Source organism: Megachile rotundata, chromosome 3 (genome assembly GCF_050947335.1).
Source record: "Megachile rotundata isolate GNS110a chromosome 3, iyMegRotu1, whole genome shotgun sequence".
Taxonomy (NCBI): Eukaryota; Metazoa; Arthropoda; class Insecta; order Hymenoptera; family Megachilidae; genus Megachile; species Megachile rotundata.
In genome coordinates this window covers 6,623,266-6,649,824 of record NC_134985.1, presented here as the reverse complement: position 1 = coordinate 6,649,824, position 26,559 = coordinate 6,623,266, and the positions used below count along the sequence as shown (strand labels likewise).

The 26,559-nt window shown below is 31.2% G+C and overlaps 2 protein-coding genes and 1 long non-coding RNA gene across 4 annotated transcripts in view; 1 reads left to right on the top strand and 2 right to left on the bottom strand.

The window, feature by feature from the left end:
- The window catches only part of LOC100878605 (uncharacterized), a 352,447-nt gene that overhangs the window by 219,211 nt on the left and 106,677 nt on the right, over positions 1-26,559 (bottom strand). The gene's annotated exons all lie outside the window — the stretch shown is intronic.
- The window catches only part of LOC100878831 (uncharacterized), a 55,502-nt gene continuing 29,024 nt past the window's right edge, over positions 82-26,559 (bottom strand). The window contains exon 2 of the mRNA XM_076530209.1: positions 82-15,696. Coding sequence (XP_076386324.1) covers positions 14,826-15,696 — 871 coding nt within the window. The 3' untranslated portion in view covers positions 82-14,825. The remainder of the gene's footprint in view (positions 15,697-26,559) is intronic.
- On the top strand, positions 22,564-23,534 carry LOC143264200 (uncharacterized). Its single transcript, XR_013037746.1, has 3 exons — positions 22,564-22,713; positions 23,002-23,202; positions 23,296-23,534. It is a non-coding gene; the product is annotated as an uncharacterized LOC143264200 (long non-coding RNA).

Here is a 26,559-nt window from a genome sequence, read left to right as displayed (position 1 = left end):
TATTCTTTTATTTGTCAAAATAATTTTACATTTGTACTGTCGTACAAATAAGATAAAACAAAATGAAATAACTCAAATAAATCATTACTAATTGCAGTCGTAAATTTATTAAATTCATTAAAATATAAGTAATAGGCAATAAATATACAAGGTTATTTTTAATACATCAGGAGCTATCGTGTAAAATCTAGAAAGAACAGCCAACTTACAAAGACTGGAGCATTTCATAAAGATTTATTCTCGAAAAGTCGTGCATCAGGTGTATATAAGTGGTACAATAGAGAAACGGCATAAGAAAGCTTCTTAATTTCTATTTATAACAGTTGCGGTAGTAATAAGTATTGCAATAGTATATGCAAGAACTATAATTGTAACAATGATAAAGATCGTCGCCGCCCATCTCAACCATTCTTCTTCCTTATCGTGTACTTTAAATCTTAGGACTTGTACATACAATAAGCTTATACATTAAATTATTCGCCTTTGAAGGAATTTCGTTACGCTGCTCCCTCAGAATTCACACTATTCATTTTCGCTTCACTCCGGTCTCTTAACATCTGAAATTACATTGGCTACGTTTCGAACAATGAAAACGAGAATCACGAAATCCCCTCAAAGTTTAAAAATACGTTGTTTCCTTCCGTTTTTGTAGCAGTTTTAGTTCTTTTGCAATAATTAACTGTTTTCAACGGGGAAACAACGGTATAATTTACCCTTCCTATTGATCGACGGATTCCTTATTACTACAAAATACGATTTTGAGTTTACGAAGGAATTCGTACCAAGTCTTTTACGCTTGAATTCTCCTTCATCCTTCGAAACCCCAAATCGATATACCATAAGCGAGCAACATCGCGAGTCTGTTATGGTCTCGGTGGGACCGTACTCTTATATTGGAGACGTGTAAAACGATTGTTTCTTCAACTCTGCCGCGACATAACTCGCGTGGAAGAATATAGCATGAATGCTCATAAATTATACTGGTAAATACAAGATATTGTAACCGCCATCTGCGATACACGCCATCCACGCGAGATTCGTCTGTCCGTTCAAACGCTTTTCCTATATCTATTACAATCTTCGAGAAAAACAGTTAGAGTTCTTCAAAAATCCTGATGGAATTTTTTAAAGTATACCTCGCACGAAGGTCCCTTAGCAATACATCGATCTAGTTCTTACTTCTTAATTTTTATGTTAAGTGAAATAAAAGATAATGGGTGAGATGTTCGAATTATTGAATCAAACTCAACAGAAATCTTTTCATACTTTACAAGGTGTTTGAACATTTTCACTTTTATGTAGCAGTATGTTTTCTTTCCGCAGTCTATCATACGTCTAGAATCACTAGAATGTCACCTTTGTGGATGTCGAAGTATGTCATAAGACACCACCTTTTATTAATTAATATATAAGAATCTTTTTTAGCCAGAATAAAATTCCATAAACCTCATTGAAAACATATGAATTGTGAATGAAGAAAATGATTGTATAATATGTTGATACCACAAAATAGGTGCTTAAAGGATTTCGTGATAGACTAAGAAATTTAAAATAGTAGACTAAGAAATATTAAATATTTTCTATTATTAAAACTGTTTTAATAATATAGTCGTTCGTTAGTTTAATAATTTGAACATCTCTTTTATGTCTCTGGATACAGTTACAAAAAAGAAAAGTAGAATTAACAAAATGCCCGGTGTATATTAAGAGACGCTTCATTAATGCTTTTGTAGGCAAAACGAAAAAACGATTGGAACTTTCAATACCATTGGTATTTAATTGAAGACTGATTAATAGTTTTGATTGTTATCGATCCACCTCAGTTAAAATGATGGAAGTTGAATGTATTACAATTAAGAAGAAATTGAAAGGGTTATCTCCTTTACTTTTTGTTACTATTTAGTTATAAAGTGATAGTACTTATTCGTTTCATTCATAAGCGGTAGATAATGTGTTAAGCGTAACATAACTGAAAGATCTATTTTTGAGCAAATGCAATTCTTAATAAGATTAATTTTAATTATTAATAATAACGTTAATTCTTTTCAGATACTCTGCTATGTGTAATTAGCCAAATATAAGAATATGGTTAAAATAGAAGGCAGAGAACGATGTAAATAGGGTAAATAAATAAATAAATTAATTAAACACTATACTTCTGAAAAGTTTTCCTTTATGCACTTGCAATATTTCACTTCACGTCACAGAACGTGAGAAACTGCTGGTCGTAAAGCCAGAGTGTATTAAATCACTCTCCCCAAACTTTGGAAGAGTGTAAATCAAAGATACCATAACGTGAGGTATGGACTTATTGTCATTTTTATATGATTTTATTAAAATTAAACGATTTAAAATGAATTTTTACCATCGCAAAAAGTGTAAAATTTCATACAAAAACATACACTCCGGCTTTGGGATTCAGACATGTAGCAGTTGAGCTTAGGAACACAAAATAAACAATGTCGGATGTTTATACACAAAAGATGATGAAACCCAAGCCCTTCTGAATTACATGGTGAGTAGAATGAGTAGGTCATGTAAATTTCTGCTTTGCGCATAACCTCTAAATGATAAGTTTTTAGAAGTAAGATTACCAAATTTAAATGCAATGCATACAAATACTGAAGTCTATTGAAGTTGAATATTTCAATATTTAAAATAAGGGTTTATTCCTTTTCTTAAACGTTGCAATCTTTAAAATTATAATTTAATTATAATACATTACATGTAACGAAATTTTATCATTATCACAAACATAAATATTGTCAGAATATTTTTAAATAATTATTAATGTTCGTATTATTCAACTAAATTAAATATCACAAAGAAAAATAAATGGAATGAACTTTTGACTGTTGCTAGTATTAGATCAATAGTGTATATACGATAGTAAACTAAAAAACTAAATTAAACTATATTTCAAATAATTTGTATTACCATGTACGCCAATTTTTGATATAGTACAATAACAAAAACAATTATATCTACTACGATACATAATAATTAATATATGTAGTAATATAGTAATATATTATAATTTACTAAAGTTAGTAAAAATAAATGTTATGATTAACACTAAAATATACTGTTTTCAATTTCTTACGTAATTAAGTGATATTGTTTATACTTTAATTACTTATTTAACACATTAACTCCCGCTGTGCAAATGACACATTATATCGTTTACTAGAGATATGATTTCACTTTTCAATTCAAGTTTTTAATATACCACCTCATGATGAATATAATATTAATGTTACCTAAAATTAAACTGCAATTTTAACAAATTTTTAATAGACCGTTTTTATTGATCTTCTGTGAATAGTGTTAATGTACAGTAACTAAAAAAGTAATACAGATAATGACTAGAGAATATTATAAAATTCTGACTTAAAGTTAACGAAATGAATTTTATAACTTAAATCAGTTTTGTCTTAAGTTTTTACATGTTAAATTCGTATTGTAAATAATTTCATAAAGTTTTAATGTTCATATACTTATTATTCTTAACAAGTCGTTAAGAAATCAGTATTTTCGATATCAGTTAATTTACTGAATTACCTAAAAAATATTTTTTATCCAAGTGTTAGGAACAAAATAAAGTTGCATTCTCTTTAAAAGTCCAAAGGAAACAATTTATAGCACTTTATCACACTATAATTGTTTCTAATAAAAGATTTTTAATATTTTTTTATTTCATACAATTAATTCTATTATAACTATCAGTGCGATTTTTACTCTCACTAATTAAAATCTATATCCCATTTTACTAAAATAAAATTAAATAAAAATCCGAACTATAAATATAAATTTAACTTTTATTAAATTTAAAAATTCGTTATAAAAAAAATATTAAATTTCGGACCATACATAATGGACAGAAATTCACATAATTTATTTTTATTTTATTATTTGTGATCATTTCTTCCTTCGGCTCTGCGTTTACTAGACAATTATTAGCGCTATTCACAGGAGATTACTAAAAAAGTCTTAAAATTGTTTTAAATTACATATTAACATATCACCAATCAGAAAACAAATATTTACTTGACACTACTTAACGACTAAATGTTCCGAACTATTCCTTTTTAATTATTTATACGTATTCAATTTGTGATATGAATTTCTGATTAACATATTAATTCAAATTCGCAATGTTATTTAACACGCGACAAAATTGATAATAGTACTTAATGTACTCTATCATTTTGTTTTTCATTTAATGAAATATTTACTAGTACGTGCCACTATGTAGTTTTCCATCGCATCGATACTAATTTAAAAAATATTTTGTAACCAATAACGAAATCATGTATAATAAAACTATTATCTCAGTAATTTTTAATACATCTCGTTACCTCACTCCTAGTAAAATCGAAACGAAAGTTTACGTAAGATATTACATGACATTTCGAGGAAATTCTCAACAGTAATACGAAGCTTGTATTTTTATAAGCTTAAAGCTTTCACACTCTATAAGTGTTTGCGAGATACTACGTAAAAGTAACTATACCACTTATCTTAAGATATTTCTGTATCTTGAATTAACATGCCGTGGAACCCGTCAATTTCATGAACCCCGTCTGTCTATTGATACAGGTTAGATTCCTAACAATATATTTGTCGTGCGTTAAAAATCCATTACAATATATAGCAATAAAAAGTTACAACTTGGTATAATATAGAATAAGTTCACCTTTCAGAGAATATATGTAGATAGATCATTTAAATGAATACAAGAGAAGTACTGAATTACCTATGATTAAAGTTAATCTGCAATTTCAGCCTTTCAGTTTCGAAGGAATGGAAGAAGTAAATTAATTTTTACAATAGTATGCGCTCTTATATTAAAAGGTACCATAATAACAAATAACGTTAAGTGTACTCCATAAACCAATAACCATTCCCATCTAAACTTATTAATAATTTTTTTAATAAACAGTATATATTTTTTAGAAACAAGTTTTCGAAAATTTTGTTGAAAGTAGTAAAATAAAATATCCCAATATTTTTCCTAGTTAGACATTTACATATACATGTCACTCATATGTGAACGCTTATGACACACACGAGTACAATTTGTAAAATTAAGACATATTAACAGTTTAATATATTTAAACGTGTTAATCACTGTACGCAATTTCACTTCATTAAGTTTCTTAGATAAAAAAACGATTTTTACATAATTTAGATGCCGATAGTTACTGGTTTATTCTCTGAATAGGTATAGAGCGCTTCATAAATACTGTATGCAGAAATACAGAAGTACTTAACTTCATTTAGAAATTATATTTATATCGTATTAATTTTCCAAGAAAATATTACGTATCGTATTTCATAGAAAATTCTATCAGATACTTTCGATTGATGCTACTTTTGTTCGCAACGAAAAACATGATACAAAAATATTTATAGCCAATCAGAAACCTATATGTACAATACGCTACATTTATGTAATATTTGGAGTTGATTGTTTTTCAATTTGATCAATTTAGAGTAGCGTGACAAAGTCAAGTATAATAAATGCTTATACGGATGTTTCCTTTTATTTGCATCCCTTTAACTCTGCCACTCTTATTATGAAACACCCTACACGTATAAATACATAAAGTATACAAGAAATTCGCAACTTACGTACCGTTTGTTATAAAATATTAAATACATTAACGTTCCAACGTGAAACATTGGATAAACGTTATTAACCGTCACAGGCAAGAAAAAACGCCACGAAATTGTTAATGCAATAAAAGCAATCGGTTCCCTTCAATACCGAAAAGCTATACAGAATACGAAACACATCGCAAAAGGCACTTTCACTCAACATTCAATCGAACCAAACTATTTTTTTTCTTCTGAGCATACCTCGTGTAAACCAATTCTTCGCATACTTTCTCTCTTTCTCTCTCTCTCTCTCTCTCTCTCTCTTAATTTTGCAAGAGCACACAAACAGTTGGAATTACGCGAAATATGAAAAGTGGGGACATTTTCCTTATTTTTCATCGGCGTTTCTGTTTTATCGTGTTTCTTGTTCTCTTTCTCTCGTTAATAAATGCATAGTGCCCCAATTTAAAAAAGGTACAGATGTATAATAATATATATATGTACAGAGTAAGATTCTTCGAAAGAATGTTATTCACCTTTTTGTCGGTATGAGTTTAGTTAATTAATTTTTCATTGGATCACAGAATGGTAGCGCCCGAGCGTGGCAATTTCTTCTTGAAGACGCTCGAAAACGACCAGGTAAGACAAATTTCGTTGTCTGTAACGCATTCGTGAAATTTTTACGCACAAAAAGAAAAATCGTGCGTCTGGATAAATCTGTTTATTCAGCATGTTTACGCAAAATCAACAGCGATAAATAATAAAACGTGGTGAAACTTGAAACGTAAATCGGGTCGTTTTCGATGACTTCGCCGTCTAAAGCTAGCATATGTAGTTAAATACCCAAGGTATTATAAAATGGAATATAGCATATTAAAATTACCAACTATCTTAACCATACTGCACTATCAGTCACTGGACACTGGATATTCCAAACGAATTATTTGGAACACCGGGAAAGATTAGAGCTGTCTTGACTAATAGTCTTAAATGCAATGTATGAGTTCGAATTTTATATGTATTTCTGAAAAAGCAGTATGAAATACGTGGAATAAATGCAATCAACTTTGGAACTACAAACGAAATGTAAACTTGTGCTGGAATCTAGATGCAATTTTCGATTTTAACCGTTGGGACAACATATCAATTCTGTCATTTTAATGTTATTTTATCTTTTTTATAGGAATTTACATTTATCCAAAAATTACGAAATAATGTACAATTCCTAATAGTTGCCAATCTAAGTATTTGTTACTTGCCAAAACTATTTTATAAACGACAGTTATGCTATGAGCTAATAATGAAAACATTTCAATGTCTTCACGATAGAGAATCTTCGATTCACCCTCCAGCTGTCACTTGAATACTCGAAAACATTATATGTAATTATAGTATAATGAAAAATTTTGTTTACATATGTTATAATCTGAAAGTAGAAGTACCAAAAAAATGGGGTTATAGAAGGTTAATTACAGTAAAAAATGAACTCTTCAGCCAATGGAGTTCACTTTGGAAATCTCTTTCATCATTAGTTTCATCACTCTGCGAGCTTCATGATTACAGCAAAAACTTTGTTAATCTATCGCTGTATAATAGAGTGTTGGGATTATACAGTTCAGATAATATTGTTTGAAACTTGCTTGTTCCTTACAGTTGATACTTTTTGAAACTTGAAGATATAGATGGCATAGTACATGTTTTGAGCTTTGATGAAGTAAACTAGCATTGAGAATATTTTACCATTAAACACGATTTCATTCTGCTCAAGCAGTATTATCTATAAAGATATCTCATATAAAGTATTATAGTGTGTTCAAGATTTTAAAGCTGTATAATACTTGCCGAAAAAAGCAAACTCGTCACAAGGATCCTGCAATTAATTTTATCAAATCGATTTTTATTATTTACGAACATTCAATGTCGTTAATGAGTTTCATCAATAAGCGTAAACAAACAGATGATTCGATTCAAATTGATTTGAATTTGATTCAAAAACACGTTGATTTAAGGTGTTCGTTTAGTATCAACAGACTTTGTTCTTTCATTGCAGTCGATGGTTCATCTGTACGTCCTCATACATCTTTGTTCATCTTTAAATATTATTTCCGCATCTTTATAAATTCAAGTAACACATTTACTAATATTTATTACAATATTGATGAAGTAATATCTGTTGATGTCAATCAGAATTTTATGTCGATGGTTATGTAGTTCTAAATCAATCCCTTTGCTGATATTCCATGAAAAAAGTCACATCATCAAATGTACGTAAATAAAAATCGATTTTATAGCGACAAGATTAATTGCAGAACCTGAGTTGACAGGACGTTCCCTGCTCCTCTTTATAAGTACTGTAATTCTTCAAAGTCTGGAATACTTCGTTTTACATACTATACAGAGAATGAAATGTATTTAATTGACTTTAAATGCCAATATTTGTTATTCTTTGCCTTCCCACATCACTCATTCTCTACGATCACTTAATATTCATATGCAATCGTATTTATTTCATTTTAATTTCATTTTTCAAGATTATCTGTATGTTCCTTTCATTTTTTCTTTTCTTTGTATGTGCTAATAAAATTACTATTACTGTTATTCCGGATTGCAATGCTGCGAAAACAATATTCTTTAGTGGACATTTAATTGTAACAAATTTAATATAACAAATAGTTCAATTTATATTTTGTACTTATAATTTATAAATCTGGTAAAGTCAAAAATTGTTCTAGATTCACAGCACTCTACAATTAAATTCTTTTGCATAAAAATCCTACTTCAACTTTCTACAATTCAACCATCTTTTATAAAGACCTGACATCAAGTTGAAGAAGTAAAACTACATACTCTAAATGGAATGTTTTTCTTAATCGATTTAATGTTTATCATTTACGTGTCATTTAATCCTTTATAGATGGATATCTTAAAAAAATAACATATACATGAATTAAACTTTAATTCAAATTGTAGATCTTGTCAGAAACAAGTCATGTAAATGATAACTATAAGGCCGCCTATACTTGACACGTCATTTAATACATGGATACGTACGCATACTCTGTATAGTGATATTACTGATACCATATCGATATCATCGATACCGGATGGCAAATTTTGATCTGGTACCGATACATATCAAAAACAAAGAATCGATAGTTTATTGATTTGAAATACAGGAATGTATCGATACTCATTTGATACTTACTTGAAGATATCGATACTGGTTTAACCCCTAGTTTTATGATTTATTTGTCAGGTGCGTTAGTCGAAAGTAACTAATCGCAGCTACAACATTAAAATAGAGAAAAAAAGTTGAAATGTTATTTTGCATTCTGAAATTCTTGACTATACAAATTATAATTGCACATAAATTCCAAATTGAAGCGTAAGGTGAAGTGGGATAAGTGCAGACTGGTTTTTGTAAAGTATTTAAACCTAAGTATTTTCAGTCTGCTATGTAAATACTTAACGCTGTCGATATCGAACGCTTTGCACAATTACTACTATTTAATTAATATTAACTAGGACCTTAATTTTCCTTGTACATTTCGATTTTGATCGGAAATTGTTTAAAATGTCAACTACTCTGTACTTTCCCCGAAAATGGGGGAAGATCGTAACTTGAAGTTAAATACTTTGAAACTTTATTTCATGTGCAATGGGGCAAGAGCAGAATTATTAACAAATCTACTATAAAATGCTTTTTACTGTATTATGCAAGTACTCTATACTGTAAACAAGTACTCTTAGCTGAAATATAAAAGGGGATATAGTGAAACAAAACAAGGAGACAGACATACTAAATGGAGAAATTTCGCTCATATTGTAATAAAAATAGCCTGTATACGCACTTGCCCCGTTTACGAACTTACCCCACTTCACTTTACTAAAATTCGAGTAAAATTCGTCACAGTTAAAGTGTGCGTACGTTACGCGTGAGACAAGACAAGGGATTAATACCGATAAAAAATATCAACACCTGTTTGATACTTGCACTGAAATATGTATCGATATTTAATACCACACCCAAATAAGTAGTAATAATAAATAATGAATGAATAATGTGTCCGTTGAACATATCGGTTTAAATCATACTACAGTTTACAAATTAAAACTCACAAACTGCAATTCAAATAATATTTTGCCATTTCTAACTATGTAACAACTATATGTAGTTGGTATAATAGATATTATGAATGACAATAAATAACATGAATAATAATGTATAAATTGTAAATTGTAATTATAACTTCGCCATGCAAATATGAAATATGAATTTTTATATGGAAATCAATTGTATCAATAATTGTGTATCAATAAATGTGAATAAACAAATATCGATATTTTCGATAGGTTTAAACCTGTATCAATGTTTTCGTTGGGTATCAAACTAATATCGATACCCTTGTGAAGTATCAGACTGATTTTGATTCAATACGGTATTGACTTGGTATCATGTGAAAAAGAATCAGTTGATACCACAATCGATACCAAGTACTTAAAATTGCAACACGTATCGACACTCCCTACTTTAATATCGAATTGAATATTAGTAATAGTATTTGTATCGATTCCACCTCTAGTATGTGCTTCTATTTCTTTTGTTATGTGATCTCTTTCTTTTATAGGAAGGCATATAGAAAATAATACGTTTATGATACGATATTCTTGGACAGACGGCCTGAATCTGTGTGAATGAAACAAATGGAAACAACTAATCAAACTAACTAAAACAACTCAATAAAACAAACTTAACTGAATAAAATAAATAACCTCTGCAAGTAAAAGTGAATCGTACCCTTAGAGGGTTAAAAATACCGAAAACAATTTATACCCCTAATTGGAAAGTAACCGATTGTTCGATTGCTACCGCTTATCTCCAGTGAATTAATCTATCGACTGAACGTTTAAGTAATACACAAGACCTTTAAAACAGAAACGAGATTCCATTGATTACTTTCGTAACAATGGTATTAAAAGAAAATGGACAATTTCGTACAATTTCCTCGTGTCAACAGACACATATATATTACAAGTACGTACGCAATTTATGTTACGTCCTTTCACTTGACAGATTAGAAATACGATTCAAAATCACATATCTATTCCGAATTGTTTTCACGTATTTTTTATACTTGCTCCAAGGATAAAAATAATTCAACGTGTAAAAAAAGTCGAAATTCCGCTAACATCAGTTTTTGTAACTGTAAAAAGTTTTTACTCAAAGTTTACTTTTTACTTAAAGCTTGAATCTCGGGGCCCGTCTTTTTCGTCAAATGTCATGAACTTCGTTGAATCGTAGACAAATGATTGAATATGTGCAATGACTGATATCAAACTCGTGATATCGGGACCAACCTTCTTAAACGTTAAAGAACATTCGTTAATAAATTGTGCTTCTAAAGACACGTGGTCTCGATTTCGAGTCTGTCTTACTTACGATTTAAATATTAAGTATAATGAGTATGTTGGCGTTGGAGAGTTCTCTTCTTTAGTTCTCCTTAAACGTCTACTGAAGCGGATTTCAGATATACATGATTAGTCGGTGAATTAATTACTGATATTCCGCGATCGAAGAAACATTAAATACGCGTTACTTCCGTTCATTCTTTGGCATCGTCTTCTTCGAGATCTTCCTTAAAATTGTTTTACCTCGATCCTTGAATTAATTAAATCTTGGTCCTTGAATGACTATTTTAATTCTTTTGTGTCGCTTAGATCAATGCTCTAATCAACTTTTTGAATCGACTTCTTTCATACGGCAATATTCCGTCGAATTTTTCCGTGTTCGTGTTGCCGATCCATTCGAAAGCCTCTGCCACAGGAAGGACACACACCCTGCCGTTCATCATAATATGTAGTATGATCACGCATTAGCCTATATTTCTTCAAACATTCCTCGTGTTCTCGAATACCACAACAGTTCGGAAAACTTCGCACCCCGAATGATCTCTTACACCTACCTACTTTCGATTGATCAAAACATCCCTTAACTCTCCTACAGTTTGTCTTATAGAAATCATCAGCCTAGTAAAAGCTTTAATGGACGAAAAGTTTTATCGTTTTGTAAGTTCGATACGGATGCAATTTTCGAATTTCTTTTTCTGTTCTCCCTTCACGCGAGCAAATTCAAAGTGTACTGTCAACGGACAGCACAATTACTATCGGAGAAGATTCTCCTAACAATTTAGATTCGCGTTATCAAAAAACTATAAACGTCTCGTTGCATTTTTCTCTCGTCGCCTTTTTTGTATACGTGATTCGCAAATGTAATCGTATGTCTTTTATGTTTGCAGTGATTCATGAATTGAAATTATTATCAAAATTCTGAAAATAACAGGACCGAGAATAACGACCTCACTACTGTAATTCGTTGAAGAAATTGATTTTCATTATCGATGATTTTCCATTAATTTTGATTAATTATCTGCAACTTCAACAGGTCGAAACTTGCAGATTATAAGTGCAATTTATTCCTTGATGTTCGATACCATATTTTGTTCCTTTATATTCATAATTGTCATAGTTTATGTTCGTGTTTGAAATTCCTAACAGAAAGCTGGTTTGCTATCACGTTTCCTAACGAGTACAGCCTGTTCTGGGCTAGCATGATAAATCTAGGCTCAATTGTTACTTTATTCTTTAACATCCCTAATTTAATGGAAGTACACTGTAATGTACTTACAACATACAAAGTAATAACCAACTCCAAAATTGCCAACCTTGAGAAATCTTCACGAAATAATTATACGAACAAACCACGATTGAAATATGACAAATCAAAATAATTGAATCGAATTATTATAAAAATTGCAAATATAGGTGTTATTTTCTATTCGTACATCAGATATGGAAATAATACAATTGTTTACTAAATGAGCGTAGGTCACTCGCACATGAGCATGCTCCTACTCACATCAACAAACCACATCGAACAAATGAATCGTCGAGTTACGTGGATCATTGATTGCACTATAAATGAAGACTAGTCAAATAGAATTTAGAGCCTTGAGTCGTCTAGCGAACAACATTGTTGTAAATATAAATGTGCAGAGCTGAAAAGAATGCATGTGACTCCTATCCCTTTAACACTCTCCTGACATACAATTAAATTAGTTATGTTTCGGTTGAAAACGTTGTAGCGCTTACAATTAGTGAAATGTGAATCTCCCCAGCTCTGAACAGTACTCGAAGCTCCATGTCAGTACAATTTAATTTATACCAATTAACTTATACACCAATTGAATACAGTTCGGCTACATGAACTCAACAAACCGAAGAGCATGACACTTTCTCTATACTATGATTGTTGGAGTTCGTTTGAGCCATTTCTGAGATCAGAACAGGTTTTGATTTTATTACTAGGTCCACCTAGATTACACTTCGTTTACATTGAACGAACTTTTTTTTGACTTCAACAATGTGAGAAGAAAATAATGTAGAATTTTGGCAAAGAAGGAACAAACATTTGTTTGCATATTGTTAGTGTAAACTGAAAACACAGCATTGCAGCTATTCTTGTAGCTCCTTCATTTGTTCAATGTGGCTTGCTAAATGTAAGGTATACACGCGTGTATGAGTAATATGTGTCGGCGAAAGATATTTCGTTTACAAAACGCTCCTTTAGCGAACAAATATACTGTACACGCCACTCCAGATAACTTGTGGAAGAATGTAGGTTTTTGCGGTTGTACAATCGCAGAGCCTACCTTTCTTTAACGTAACGTGAACAAAGGCCTACTTTAACCTCTGTGCCGTACTTCATCTTGAGTAGCGCGTAAAATACTTACCATGATACGTTGTAACTCAAACAAATCAGTTTAAGATACTGTTTTAGTCTCCATTACACTAATCGAACAAATACTTTTACAAAATTAATAACTAACCACAACTATTTTTAGATGACATTTTATTGTCATTTTAACCATTATTACTTTCTGTAATAAACAAATAAATGAGAGGCTTATTTCTGAAGGTAACGCAGCTAAATGTGTCTTTATATTGAACAAATATATTTTAGACATTGCAACTTATTCTGTCAGATTACTGTATTCATTTGATGAGATAAAATAAGCTACATGTTTAATAAAATTAAAATCGGAAAATTAATATTGTGAATCATAACCTCAGTTTCTATGTTGTAACACGTTGATATAGTAACTATAGATACATTTCTAACCCCTTTTGAAAATATATGATTATTGCAAAATTCATATATATTCTTGTCAGTTTGCTGTAGCAACGAGAAGAATAGAAACAAATGTCGAAAAATTTCAAAAATGTCATTGAATTATGAATGAAATAACTGCCCAATATTTATTTGTTTGTTAAAGAAAATAATCATTAAGAAATAATTGTATGTATATCAATGTCCAATCTCAAACTAGTTTATTTGGATTATAACGTATCACGTTACTATCCCAATACCAATTGCTATCACACAGGTAAAAAGAAATAACGGTAATATCTTGTCATCATTATTCTGACTCCGTTAAAAAAAATGTAACTTGTAACCCGCATATACCTTGATATAAAAAATACAAATTTATGATATGATGAAAATTCTACTTAAAATGCAACGAATATTCAATTCAATTAATTTGATTCCGCCCCTACATAATTAAATTTCATAAACATTAAACTTAGTTATCTCAAGTTTTAAAATAGTGAAGATTAGAAACTAAAGTTTACGACAGAAATACTTGAACAAAACTTTGGTCCCACAGTTTAATCATTCTCTGTTATTATAGCAAATCATCCTCTGTCAGAAGTTGACAATGAAAGCTAAATAGTAGTGAGATCACACCAAACTTCAAATACACTACAAATAAATGAATAGAATTATCAAGAAATTCCATAACTAACAACAGTTGTAGACCCTTGTAAAATTTCAAACGAAATTCTATTCGTAATAAGAAAATACTAATTAACAAATTTTCTAAATTAACAAGCACTCTTCAATTTTTGATTCGCTTGTTTTTTCTTCTTAAACGCGTATGCAATGCGAAAATCATTGGTAAACGATTTCTGAGCAAATTCCACTTTCGCTTTGTTTATCCATTTTCAATAAAAATAATTAATAAAATAACCTAGATGCAAAGGTACGCCGTTTCTAGTTATAAAAAAGCTTGTCCTCGTAAAAATTTTCTCCCTCGAATTTGCTCCCGATACGAACTTCTCGTGCTTGTTCAAACTTGGAAGGGGTATCAAACTTTTCCCATTATTTAGATCCTGGACACATAAAGCGATCGATGAATCTGCTGCGGGTTTCCATTCTGCTTCGAGTGCCGAGGGTTCTGCAACAATTCTCGGGTCTCGCTCGGCGAGCCAGGACTCAGGCTGTTGGTTGTTGACGTTTCGACGCGATCGCTGATAATCTCCTCCTCGGTGATTTGTTCGAGATACAGTGTGGATTGTGCCGTCTGTTGATCTCCGTTCATCGTCGGAGGTGGCGAATAAGCAGGAGGAGGACTTCTGGGTGGAGAACCAGAATCTTTCTCATTTTGTGACTCGATAGATTCACTTGACATCACTTGTTGCATTTGCCTTGCTCTTCTAGCTTGTTTGGTGGTCAGTCCTCCCGTTTCGACATCCCTCTCTAGCCTGTGTCCCGACCTTGATCTGGTCAACTGCCTTTGCACGTATTCTTCTAGATCGTTCTCCTCTTTCTTTGCGATCACTCTGTTCAAGACTATCAAGAATATACCGACGATGATGGCGAACAACCCTATAGCCACTAACTCGTTCCACCATCCACCGGAAGCTTTGGTACCCCATTGAGCCAGGTCTCCCGGTAACAAACCACTCATCAGAAGGAAAGCTCCGAGGACTAAAAAGACGACACCGATGTGGAGCATCCCAATCGATGTGACCACCTTCGTTTCCAGCATGCCTTGGCCAACTAAACGATTCGGATGTCCGGATTTATGATGTCTCGGGGGATGATCCAAGGAACCGGTCGAAGCCCTTGGCGATGTCAAGCCACTCTCGCCCGATTGTGCGCTATAACGACGCTCACGGGCACGACGCTGCTCGTCCCGGCGCTTTCTTTGACGCTTGATGGCCAGCGCCGAATGCAATCCAACCGCGTGCATCCTGCAACACCGGAAAGACAACCCTTGCTCAGTCAATCCTCTACAACTGCCTCCCCTCTGCTCTCCCTCCCCCTCTTTCTACAAATATTACCACCACTTTCCTTGTTTCTCCCGAATATTTTTGCTCTTTTCATGTAAACAAGGAACACGTTGAGACGAGCATTGCATCACCATTATTTAATCTCTTCCAACTTTAAAAATATCATTCCGTAAATTTCATGACAATAAATATCTTTAACTAGAAAATTTCTCTATGTGTTTCATTATGTACACTTGATTATTGAATCAAAGTTTTAGCAATGTTTTTCTTATGGAAAAAGATCTGACGTATATCAGAATGATATTGGATGAATAAATTTAATTCTGAAACTATGTACATTCTTCTATTTAGTTTGAAAGATGCAATGGAAGACAATGCTTGTCTCAATGGAAATCTATTATATTAAGGGTTTATTTAATCATTCGGTAGAAAAAAATTTGTAATTCTAAAAGCTGTACAGGGTTCGCCCACAGGGTTCACAGGATGCACCGCGACAGAATCGCGCATTTCACTAGAATTCACTACTTGCTATTCGCTAATAAATTACCAAAGATTTCCGTTGGTGCCCTCGGACCTGTGAAAATATCTTCTTGCACATTGCGTTCTGTCATCCAGAATGACACGAAGTCCAGCAACGTGGAAGAAACGAGACGAGATGAATGTCTTGTTAATTTCAAATTATCGCAATTCCCTTAAATTGAAAAAAGTGGAAATTCGGTCGCCTGAATTTGTATACATGCTTAGAAGACTCGTGGACCAGAAAGTGTATGGATAGTATCTGTATTGTAGTGAAATTTAATTATTCTGTTGCACCCTACTTCCTTTGTTGTGTGCGTTGTGCATAAAAACGGAATGCATATTCCTTATCGATTACACAGGGAGGAGCATGAATCTTACCATGAAAGCTTAAATAATCTCTTACTTTTTAATTATTTAAAAACTGATATCACTGGAATAGATTTATGTTTTAATAATATTTTATACATTTTACGTTTTAATAACAGAGGCATAGAAATGTATAGCGAGATAGGGTAGTTTAACTAAACTTTAAATTAAACTCCCAGTTTATGGTACAACGCGCATTGAGAAATGAAGGAAAATGGAAAATTGTATTTCATACCGAAACATATGAATTATAATCAAACAGAACAGTTTAACAAACAGCTGCAACAACAAATAACATCAATCATTGCCATCATTAAAATGATTCGACGATTTCAATTTCACAATTTTAGACATTGATATTTAAACATGTATCGGTTGAACATGTGGAAGCAACGTTTTGATTGACATCATTATGCAATATCGATTGTTTTGTTAAAATTTTCACATCATTTTAAGTAATGGTAACCACTACTGTAATATTGTTTATTTTCGAAGTTTAGTTTCGATAATAGAGTTTTTCTTTGAATATTTCTTCACTCATTAAGCTGCTTCACAACCCGCATCTATATTCTCGGAACCTACTATTTTATTTCTCAGTGCACGCTGTTGTTGCAATTAGAAAAGCTAAATCAAAGCACAATTGAACTATCCTAATGTGTGTCAAAATATATCTCCATTTTTAGAAGTTTAAATATATTGCAATAAATACAAGAAATTCTTTAAAATACTTGAAAACTGAAAGATTATTTAAATTTACATATTTTCCCTAGCTTGCTCAGTATATTACATAAAATAACAATTTAAATCGCTAAGTATGTATTGTTTCAAATATTTTATTCTTTTATACAAAATAAATATTTAAACAAGTCATCCGAATAACTTCAATCATACTGAACTTTTCTTTTTTTTTTAAATATAATTACATAGTTTCGTATTTGCAACTGTAGAATAGAATATAGAACTATGTACACGTTTACTAGTAAGGTGAAGTGGGGTAAGTGCAGACTGGTTTTTGTAAGGTATTTAAACGTAAGTATTTTCAGTCTGCTATGTAAATACTTAACGCTGTCGATATCGAACGCTTTGCACAATTATCAACTATTTAATTAATATTAACTAGGACCTTGATTTTCCTTGTGCATTTTGATTTTGATAGGAAATTGTTTAAAATGTCAACTACTCTGCACTTTCCCCGAAAATGGGGTAAGAGCGTAACTTAAAGTTAAGTACTTTGAAACTTTATTTCATGTGCAATGGGGCAAGAGCAGAATTATTAACAAATCTGCCATAAAATGCTTTTTACTGCATTATGCAAGTACTCTATACTGCAAACAAGTACTCTTAGCTGAAATATATAAGGGGATATAGTGAAACAAAACAAGGAAACAAACATGCTAAATGGAGAAATTTCGCTCATATTGTAATAAAAATAGCCTGTATACGCATGTGCCCCGTTTACGAACTTACCCCATTTCACCTTACCTATAATTGAACGTCATTCAACGTTTCTTCTTACTTCCGTTTCTAGTTTCTTGATAATTGTTAATTATTTTGATATATGGATTACCATGATCTACGTAGGTCAGGCGTGATCGAACGCCATTTCCACTTACAACTGCATAGTCGTTATTATAAATACTGCGTTTAGTCTAAGCAAATAACTAGATACGTGGCTAGTCTCACTTATTCTGGTATTCAAGAGTGAGAAAGAAACCTAAGTTATTTTTTTTACTTTATATTGGCATAAATCAAAATAAATATAAGTTACTTGTCTGGCCACTTACCTGGCTACTTACCTAGTATAAACGCATTATAACGCTGTCTCTGAGTTGTGTTCATAATATAAAGCTTAAAAGTCTTAGACTTTGTCCAAATTTGTATTTCTGTAACTACGTTTAACATAGAGATGTTTGCATAGAAGATTGTTGATAAAAAGTTACTAATCAATCGTTTGCTTTTGTACAGTGACAGTAAAGCAACTTCAACTACGAGCTGATGGCTCTGCCTGATGTCTTGATATTCAAGAGTATATTCTGCGTTTTATTGTAGGATTACAAGAGTATATTCTGCGTTTTATTGTAGGATTACAAGAATATATTCTGCGTATTATTGTAGGATAACATTTCAATACATTACATAAATTGTATTGACACTGTACAGTTAACTGTGTTGAACATATTATTTTAGTACTTGCATTTCGTGTATTTCAATTTTTGAAGAATTTTGCGGCTTTTATTATGTGATTAATCAGCATTTTAAAGATGTGTTCAGTGTTGACAGAGAAAGAGTGAAGTACGTATAATGGAAGTTTAACTGATTGTTATCAGTGGAGTTAGGAAATAAAGCTGGTAGTCGCATGCGATTCTAACATTCGCGCTACAAGTTAACCATACTTTGTCCTACCAATTGTAAAGCTTTACTATAATAACAACACACTATGAGCATTTAAATAAACTGTAATCTTCACGAAATGTTAGCTGCAACAAAGACACAATCCAAACCCTAGTTATTGGCTAAACTTTGTTTAGAGCATCACTTCTATTTATCTTGTTTTGGATAATGAAATAGTATTCGATAAATACAGATGAATACAGCGATTTTTAATGCTGAAGTCTATTAACAGGAGTCTCAGAGAATCGTGGTTCAGATACATAATATATTTAAATATCGAAAAATAGTAATGATAATGGTTAGACTAAAATAGTCGTACTGAAAACGTTTCATAAATTAGTGCATCATTTTACTTGTTCTTGAAGAGCGATGAAATGAAATTTGGTAAAAGAAAATAAAATCGTATCAGAAACATAGTTGGTGTCAAATGATGTCGTTTTAAAAGAAAATATTTATTCGACATACTTTTTCTCTCACTTGTTTTTGCTTTATATGTCACATATTATACGCTTTCTAATGTACTGAATACTTGTTCCTGAAGAAAATTAGATTCTAAACTGCATCAATTTATAATTTGCTTCCATATTACGCTTAGCTTTAACCTCTTAAGGGAGGAAATACCTTTAGACCGATGAAAATAGGCTGATTTTTGTGAATTTTTTTGTATAGGATATCTTTGTTTTGCGTTTTTGAAATTTCAGGTATAATTTATTATAACTATTGCCTATTACACAATATTTTTTGTTTTTAAATACATTTAAAAATGGCGGAATTATAACAGTCCTTCCTGGAAGTGTTTGGCGCGTCTCGTGAATCGGTGTGGGTTCTAGCCTTAGATATATTGGTCTGAAGCAAGTTTGCAGACAATGTTTCAAAAACTAACATTCACAGTTAGTAGATGAACCTCAGAAATGTGCAAAATGTCTAAAATTAAAGAAATGGCGCGCTTTTAAAGAAAAACTTTGAATTTTACTAAAAATTTTTACAATATTTTGCAATAAAAAAGGACTTTAATGTTCAATTTATTTCATACATTTAGGTTCATATGTTAGATACTATTGTCATGGATATGTGCAAAAAATTTGAGCGCGATTGATAAACTAGTTTTTGAGTTATCAGCCACACCAATTGTAAAAATGTAGTTTTGAGAAAAACGCGTTTAAAGTTTCGGTCCTCCGCACTGAACGCGTGTATACCCGCGGCGCTAATCGGCCATAACTTCAAAAGAGCTTCGTATTTCACTTTAAAATTTTGAGACAATATTTTTAAGATGTTGCACTAACATTTTATGGAAAAAAAAAATTTTTCAATTTTTTAAGATTCTAAAGGTATTTCCCCCCTTAAGCGTGACGGGTCACTATAGTGGCTTTCGCGGACACCATCGCTTTGTACAACGATTCACTATAGCGACTTTCGCGAATGTCATCGTGGATTACATAGCGTCATTATAGTAACTCACCCCACCGGCTGATTCGCACACTCACTTTGAAATGAGTGATCGTTTTCATATATTTTAATTCGTACTTTTCTTGCCTTCACCACGTTTTATAAGAGTATTAACAAATCCCACAAAAGTAAATTACATGCAAATAAAAGATAACGCCAAGTTTAGGCACCATGAAAGCACCTCTTTGCACTAATACACGATATTGGAAACATTTGGAAATTACACATTTTGTAAATTTTCTAAAAAAGTAAATTATCAAAGTTAAAGTACATGTATCATATCTTTGAGGAAAATTATAATTTAATCACGAAAAACTTGATTCCAATGTACTTGCGTAGAGAATAGTATACCACACATTGTAGTGCTGTTTACACGTAATTCACGTCGAACTTCGCCGTGCAGAGAAGCAGCGGTTAACAACTAAAATTGCCTAAATGGTTAACATCTGAATGACAACTGTTACAATACTTACTAATGAATCTTAGTAAAAATTTAATTATTTGTTGTAATTTAACTAAATACCTTGTAATTCAGTTGAAGTATAGAGGCTCACTGTGTATATGCTTCGAATATGTTCGATAACATCTGATAACGGAGGATTGCAGAAAACGACGATCAATAGTACGCGTGTCATAGATATTGAAATACATATTATTCGCATTAATGTTATCTTATTAAAATACTCATTCTTTTATATTAACCTTCCGTTAATATCTACAAGATATATGGTTGACTTTTTTGCATAATAATTACAGTTATAATATTTCTAGGAAGTGGACATGTATAGTAGTTTTCAAGAGATGTTTTTCGAAACCGTTTCTAAAACTGCAATCGATAGAATTAACTATTATAATTCCTAGCCATCATAAAATTTGTAATCAATGTTTTCATATACATACATACAATCAAAGCCGCTGATTTTTCTGAATAATATCATATATTTGTAAAGTAATTTCAATAAATATGTACCTTTCAACTTTAATTTTGTCGTTAAACGTACTGAAATTTAACACATAAGTAACACATCTAAAAATAATTACAATAAAAAGTTTGTTGATAATATTTTCTTTAGCTTGATAAAACTATTAAATCAAAAACAGAGAAAAATAATCATAAAACTTTTATATATTAAGCTTATTATTGCATGGTACATACCGTTGAAATAACTTCGGAAAGAATAAATCAAAAGCAATATACAAGTAGGTATTATTTATATCTCGTGCATCTAAAATTCACAATTAAAAAATGTATCCCCTATAATAAAACCCCTAGGTACAATACCTATACAACTTAAACACGTCATACCGAAATAAACGAACACGTAACTCGTAAACTTGAAACTCATAAGTAAAAAACCCATAAATGCGAAACCCATAAAATGGCACCATTAATTCAGAACCTCTGAAGTTAAAATCAATAAAAACCAAACGTACGAATTCAATATTCTCATCCTAAATTAATTTTTTGCGATACCTCTGATTTAAAAAAGTAATACAACAAATAGAAGTAAAAGAATATACGAATATGCAAATGGTATTTTAGAAAAATTTATTACTGTTGAATTATAAATAAATTTAGCTTGTGGCGTCATCTTGTTTTGCGAGTAACGCACGACGTGAGAGTAAGAAAAAAATTGAAGGGTCTCTTCCTCCTTGTTCGCGAAAGAAAAATGTACGCGGTGCAAATTGGTGCACGAGAAAGTCATCCCGGCGATGTTAATTAATCATTAAATTAATATATGTATTTCTTAAGTATAAATATTAAGTAATTAATTCTTGATAGAAGTATGATATTATTTTGATTTTCTTCGATTCTGACTTTTTAACGATTACAATCGATGACGATTTGGACTGCTCACAGATTCTTATTTGAGATCTATTCTCCAAAGTTTAATCTTAAAAATATAATTTATCCAAATCTACAATGAGGTTTAGTAAAATATTTTTATTTTTGTTTATTCCTTATTGGATTCGATCCAATAAGAACGAAGCCTATCAATTTGTTATGCCTGTATTCACTTTTCTATGTTCCCTCACTATAGCCAATCGTCTTAACCTATCTGAAAAATTTTTACTGATTAACCCCTTTCCGTGTCATTTATTTATCGGATACATCGGTCAAGACTAACTATTCAGGGATATAACATTAAAGCAAACAAAGAAAATTAAAATGTAACTATTTTATTATCAGGGATCCTTGACAATGCAACTTATAGTTGGACCTGAATTTCAAGTTGAAGCGTATTCAAAATTTAAGTAAGGTTTTTCACATTTGAGCTGTAAATTCGTCACGAGTGAGACTCGTCAAAGCATGGAAAGAGGTTAATTTTCAGTGAAGTCTGTAGATAGTTTTAGACACTTGCAGTTGGCTGTAGGTCAAGTTTAGGAAGTGGTAAAATTTTTCAAAAAATCGAAAAAACGCATATTTTATGTAGAAAATGTACAGCAAAAATGTTCCTTATGAAAAGATGTACAAAAATACAAATCGGGTTTAGCTTAAGTCAACGAAAAATGGATAAATTTAATATTTTGCCCCCTCCGTAGGTAGAAGAGGCTCCATTCGCCTAATCAGCATTACGCGAATCCAGGAGAAAATTCTCGTGAGAATTTCAACCTAAGCTCGTTTTCAAATTAAAAAATATCACAAAAAGTTGAAGTGAAATATTTACTTACACGAAACTATGCGTATAAAACTATGTTTAAATCATGTTCATATGTAAAATTTCCCAGCAGTCGTTGCAAAAGGTATAAATCGTTCAAAAAGAAAAGAATAATTCATTACGTAGTATTAAATACACATGAACAGTATTCAGTATTACGCACTAATTTTGCTCCTAGATCTATGACAATCATTCGTTATTTAAAGCCGATTATGCAAGGATTAAACAGGAAGATCCTGAAACGTGTATCACATTTGATTTAATGAACAGTTATCAATAGGCATCGATTGCATCGGTTTTCGAAACCGTGCACTAATGGTAGGTTAATGCATGTTTCCTATTTATGTCTGTAGGAAATATATTCTGATTTTCATAAAACCGATGATATTTCCACTTAAATTACTTGGGAAATTTTGTATAGGGATGAATAATATGTTCAAAATATAAACAGAAAATAAATCTGTCTAGATAACATATAGATTATATTACATAGTAAATATGACAATCATATTCGTTAAATGCCACTTTAAGAAAGAATTTAAAACTACAAATAAACTTGACAGAATAACTGTACTTTTTAGAAGTATGATAGTCAATATTTTAGATTCATCAGAATATTTTTTAGATTTTTGAATTTGGTCAAAATTTTTCTTTTGATATTTGATCTAAATAAGAGAAATTCTTAAAATAAATCTGGAGACTCATTAAAGTCTCTAATTTTATCATCCTCCCAAAATACATTTATTAATGAAAAAGTTGGTCAACGGTAGCATTGTATTCTGAAATATCAAACAAAAACTACGCACTTCAGATTGTTACCTATATGTTGCTTATTGTATGGTGTTACTTTCTAAAGTATTGAACTAATTGCAAATTTCATGCTATACTACTACGAAATGTGAATTTCATACTATACTTTACTAATACTTTGAACCTTCAGTTCATTCCATATTCAGAATCAATATTCCAACAGGAGTTTATTACGAACAAGTAAGTAGAACTTTCATGTAGTTTAACATTGAGTCGACATTTCAATAGCAAGACTTCGTGTAAGTATAAAATCCTTCTACATATATTGTATACGTTTATTAATGAATTGTAACGTATAAAGTAATAAATTTTATTCAAGTAATCCATATTTTCTTATTTAAACACGCATAATCATATTTGAACTTTCATTCGTCGTTTTTGCAATTTTTGTTATTTTTGCATTAAGTTAAATTATTTATTTTGGCACGAAAACCTTGACTTCAATTTAAGCGAAATTATACTTGGTAACTGCTGAATGTTTCTATATTTAAAATTGTACATAAATTAGACCGAATGACAAAATATTAAATAATTATATTTTTTCGTATAATGTGAGCTATTTATTCCGAAAATGGAGCAACTCCATTTCCAAGAAACATGAAAATAATGTTAACAATAAATAAAACTTTAAAATGATACTTTTATCTGTAAGCAATCTATAGTAAAAATAATTCAAATTTTCTAATATTTGGGCGATGAAAGTTTGGGTGACTAAGGGTACTGAAAAGATGTTTACTCTAAAAGAGGTGTAAGTCGACTTTATGTTGAAATTATTTTTAGCTGAATAAATTACGGTACAATTAAGCCCCGGTGAATTTTAGTAATAACAACACTCAAAAAACTACAAAATGTATAACATTAGTGGTACAGATAATCTCATTATGAGTGAGGATGTATTCTAGGTTTGTCTAGGTATCATTACTAATTTCTATTAGCAATTTGCAAATAAGTTCTAGTATATACTCAATCCAGTCAACACGGTTCTTGTTTTAGTATGGATACACAAAATCTTTATACAAATTCATATGTTATTTGAAAATTGTGGTTTATTCTATTAAAAAAATACTTATGAATTGTGGTTTATCCTATGAAAAAAAAATAGTTACGAATTGTAGTTTTTTCTATTAAAAAAAAAATAGTTACGAATTGTGATTTATTCTACTGAAAAAATATATGGCTCCGAACGATTTCAACGAAAATTATAACTATGATGTGTCTGAAAGTGCAACTGACAGATAACAATAAGGAATAAAAATACTGCCAGTGTTTCCTGCATCAAACGAGCAATAATAATGTTTTTTTAAAAAAAAGTGTTATTCACTGATGAAACAACGTTTATTAATCACAGGCAGATTAATTTGAGAAACATGCACCATTGGGCACCTGAAAATCCTCACTGAACGAGAGAAGTTGACCATCAACGTCAATGAAGCGTTAATGTGTGGTGTGAAATATTGGGTAACCAATTGATTGGACCACATTTTGTTGATGGTCGACTGACGGGACAAAAATATGTAAACTTGTTGAATAAAACTTTACCATATTTATTAGTGTTGTAGACAAAAAACCGCTATGCTGTTCTTTAAAGTAAACTCTTTATTTGTAAAACATCTTTAATGCCTGCCGTTCAAATTTACAGAAACAACAAACGCAAATCGCGAAAAACAGTTCGCGTGTCCTAAATTACCGAACATTGAATTGTTCCGATTGATCCGTACACATTCTATGGAAGATATGTAGTTATTCCTTGAACGTTTTTTAGCAATTGGAAAATGTACCATCAAGGTAAGAGCACCAGTAGTTGACACAGTGTACCAGTATTTGACATTTTTTCAAAAAAAGTAAATAAATAAGGAAACCACAAGTTGGAATACATCAAACCTTATTAATCTGTATACTGTCTCGCTTCGGTGGCTTAATTGCGAACTATTGTGTATATCCGCCATTCAAAAATGTAATAGCAACTGATTAATCAAGCTTGCGCACGGCTCTTACGTTTTTTCAGTGTTTTCTTATATAAATCGTTAAGGATTTGGTTAAAATGTAAGTATTGGAAGTTTGTATTATTTAGTAATTGTGAGTAAAAAAGGCATTCGTTTATGTTGTTTGAAACTTAGAAAGAGGTTTTGTTTATTAAAATAGTCAACAAACAATGCTAAATTGTATAAATACATTCCGTGTCAACTACTGAAACTTATAATGGTCTATTATTCAGTAGTTGACATGGAGTGTCAACTATTAAATTACTACATATCAACTACTGATTTTGTTCCTCTGTCAATTTTGAAATGCCTCCTACGAAGGGTAACTTCAGAAATTATACAGAAGAGACTATGCAAGCGGCTGTGGAAGATGTCCGGTTCCATAAAACTCCGTATAAAACGGCAGCTGGGAAATAGTGTTCCGAGGACAACTTTAAAATACAAGGTTGAAGGCACACATCCAATTAAAAGAAAAATGGGCCCAGCCAGAGTATTGACTAGCGCAGAAGAAAATGTAATAAAAAAGTGATATGAGGATACCTCCGATATGAGGAATGTTCGAACTCTTCATATTAAATATTTATTATTAACTCTTCATATTAACCCTTAATTATTAAATATTTTTTTGTAAACTTACTGAAGAATATTCT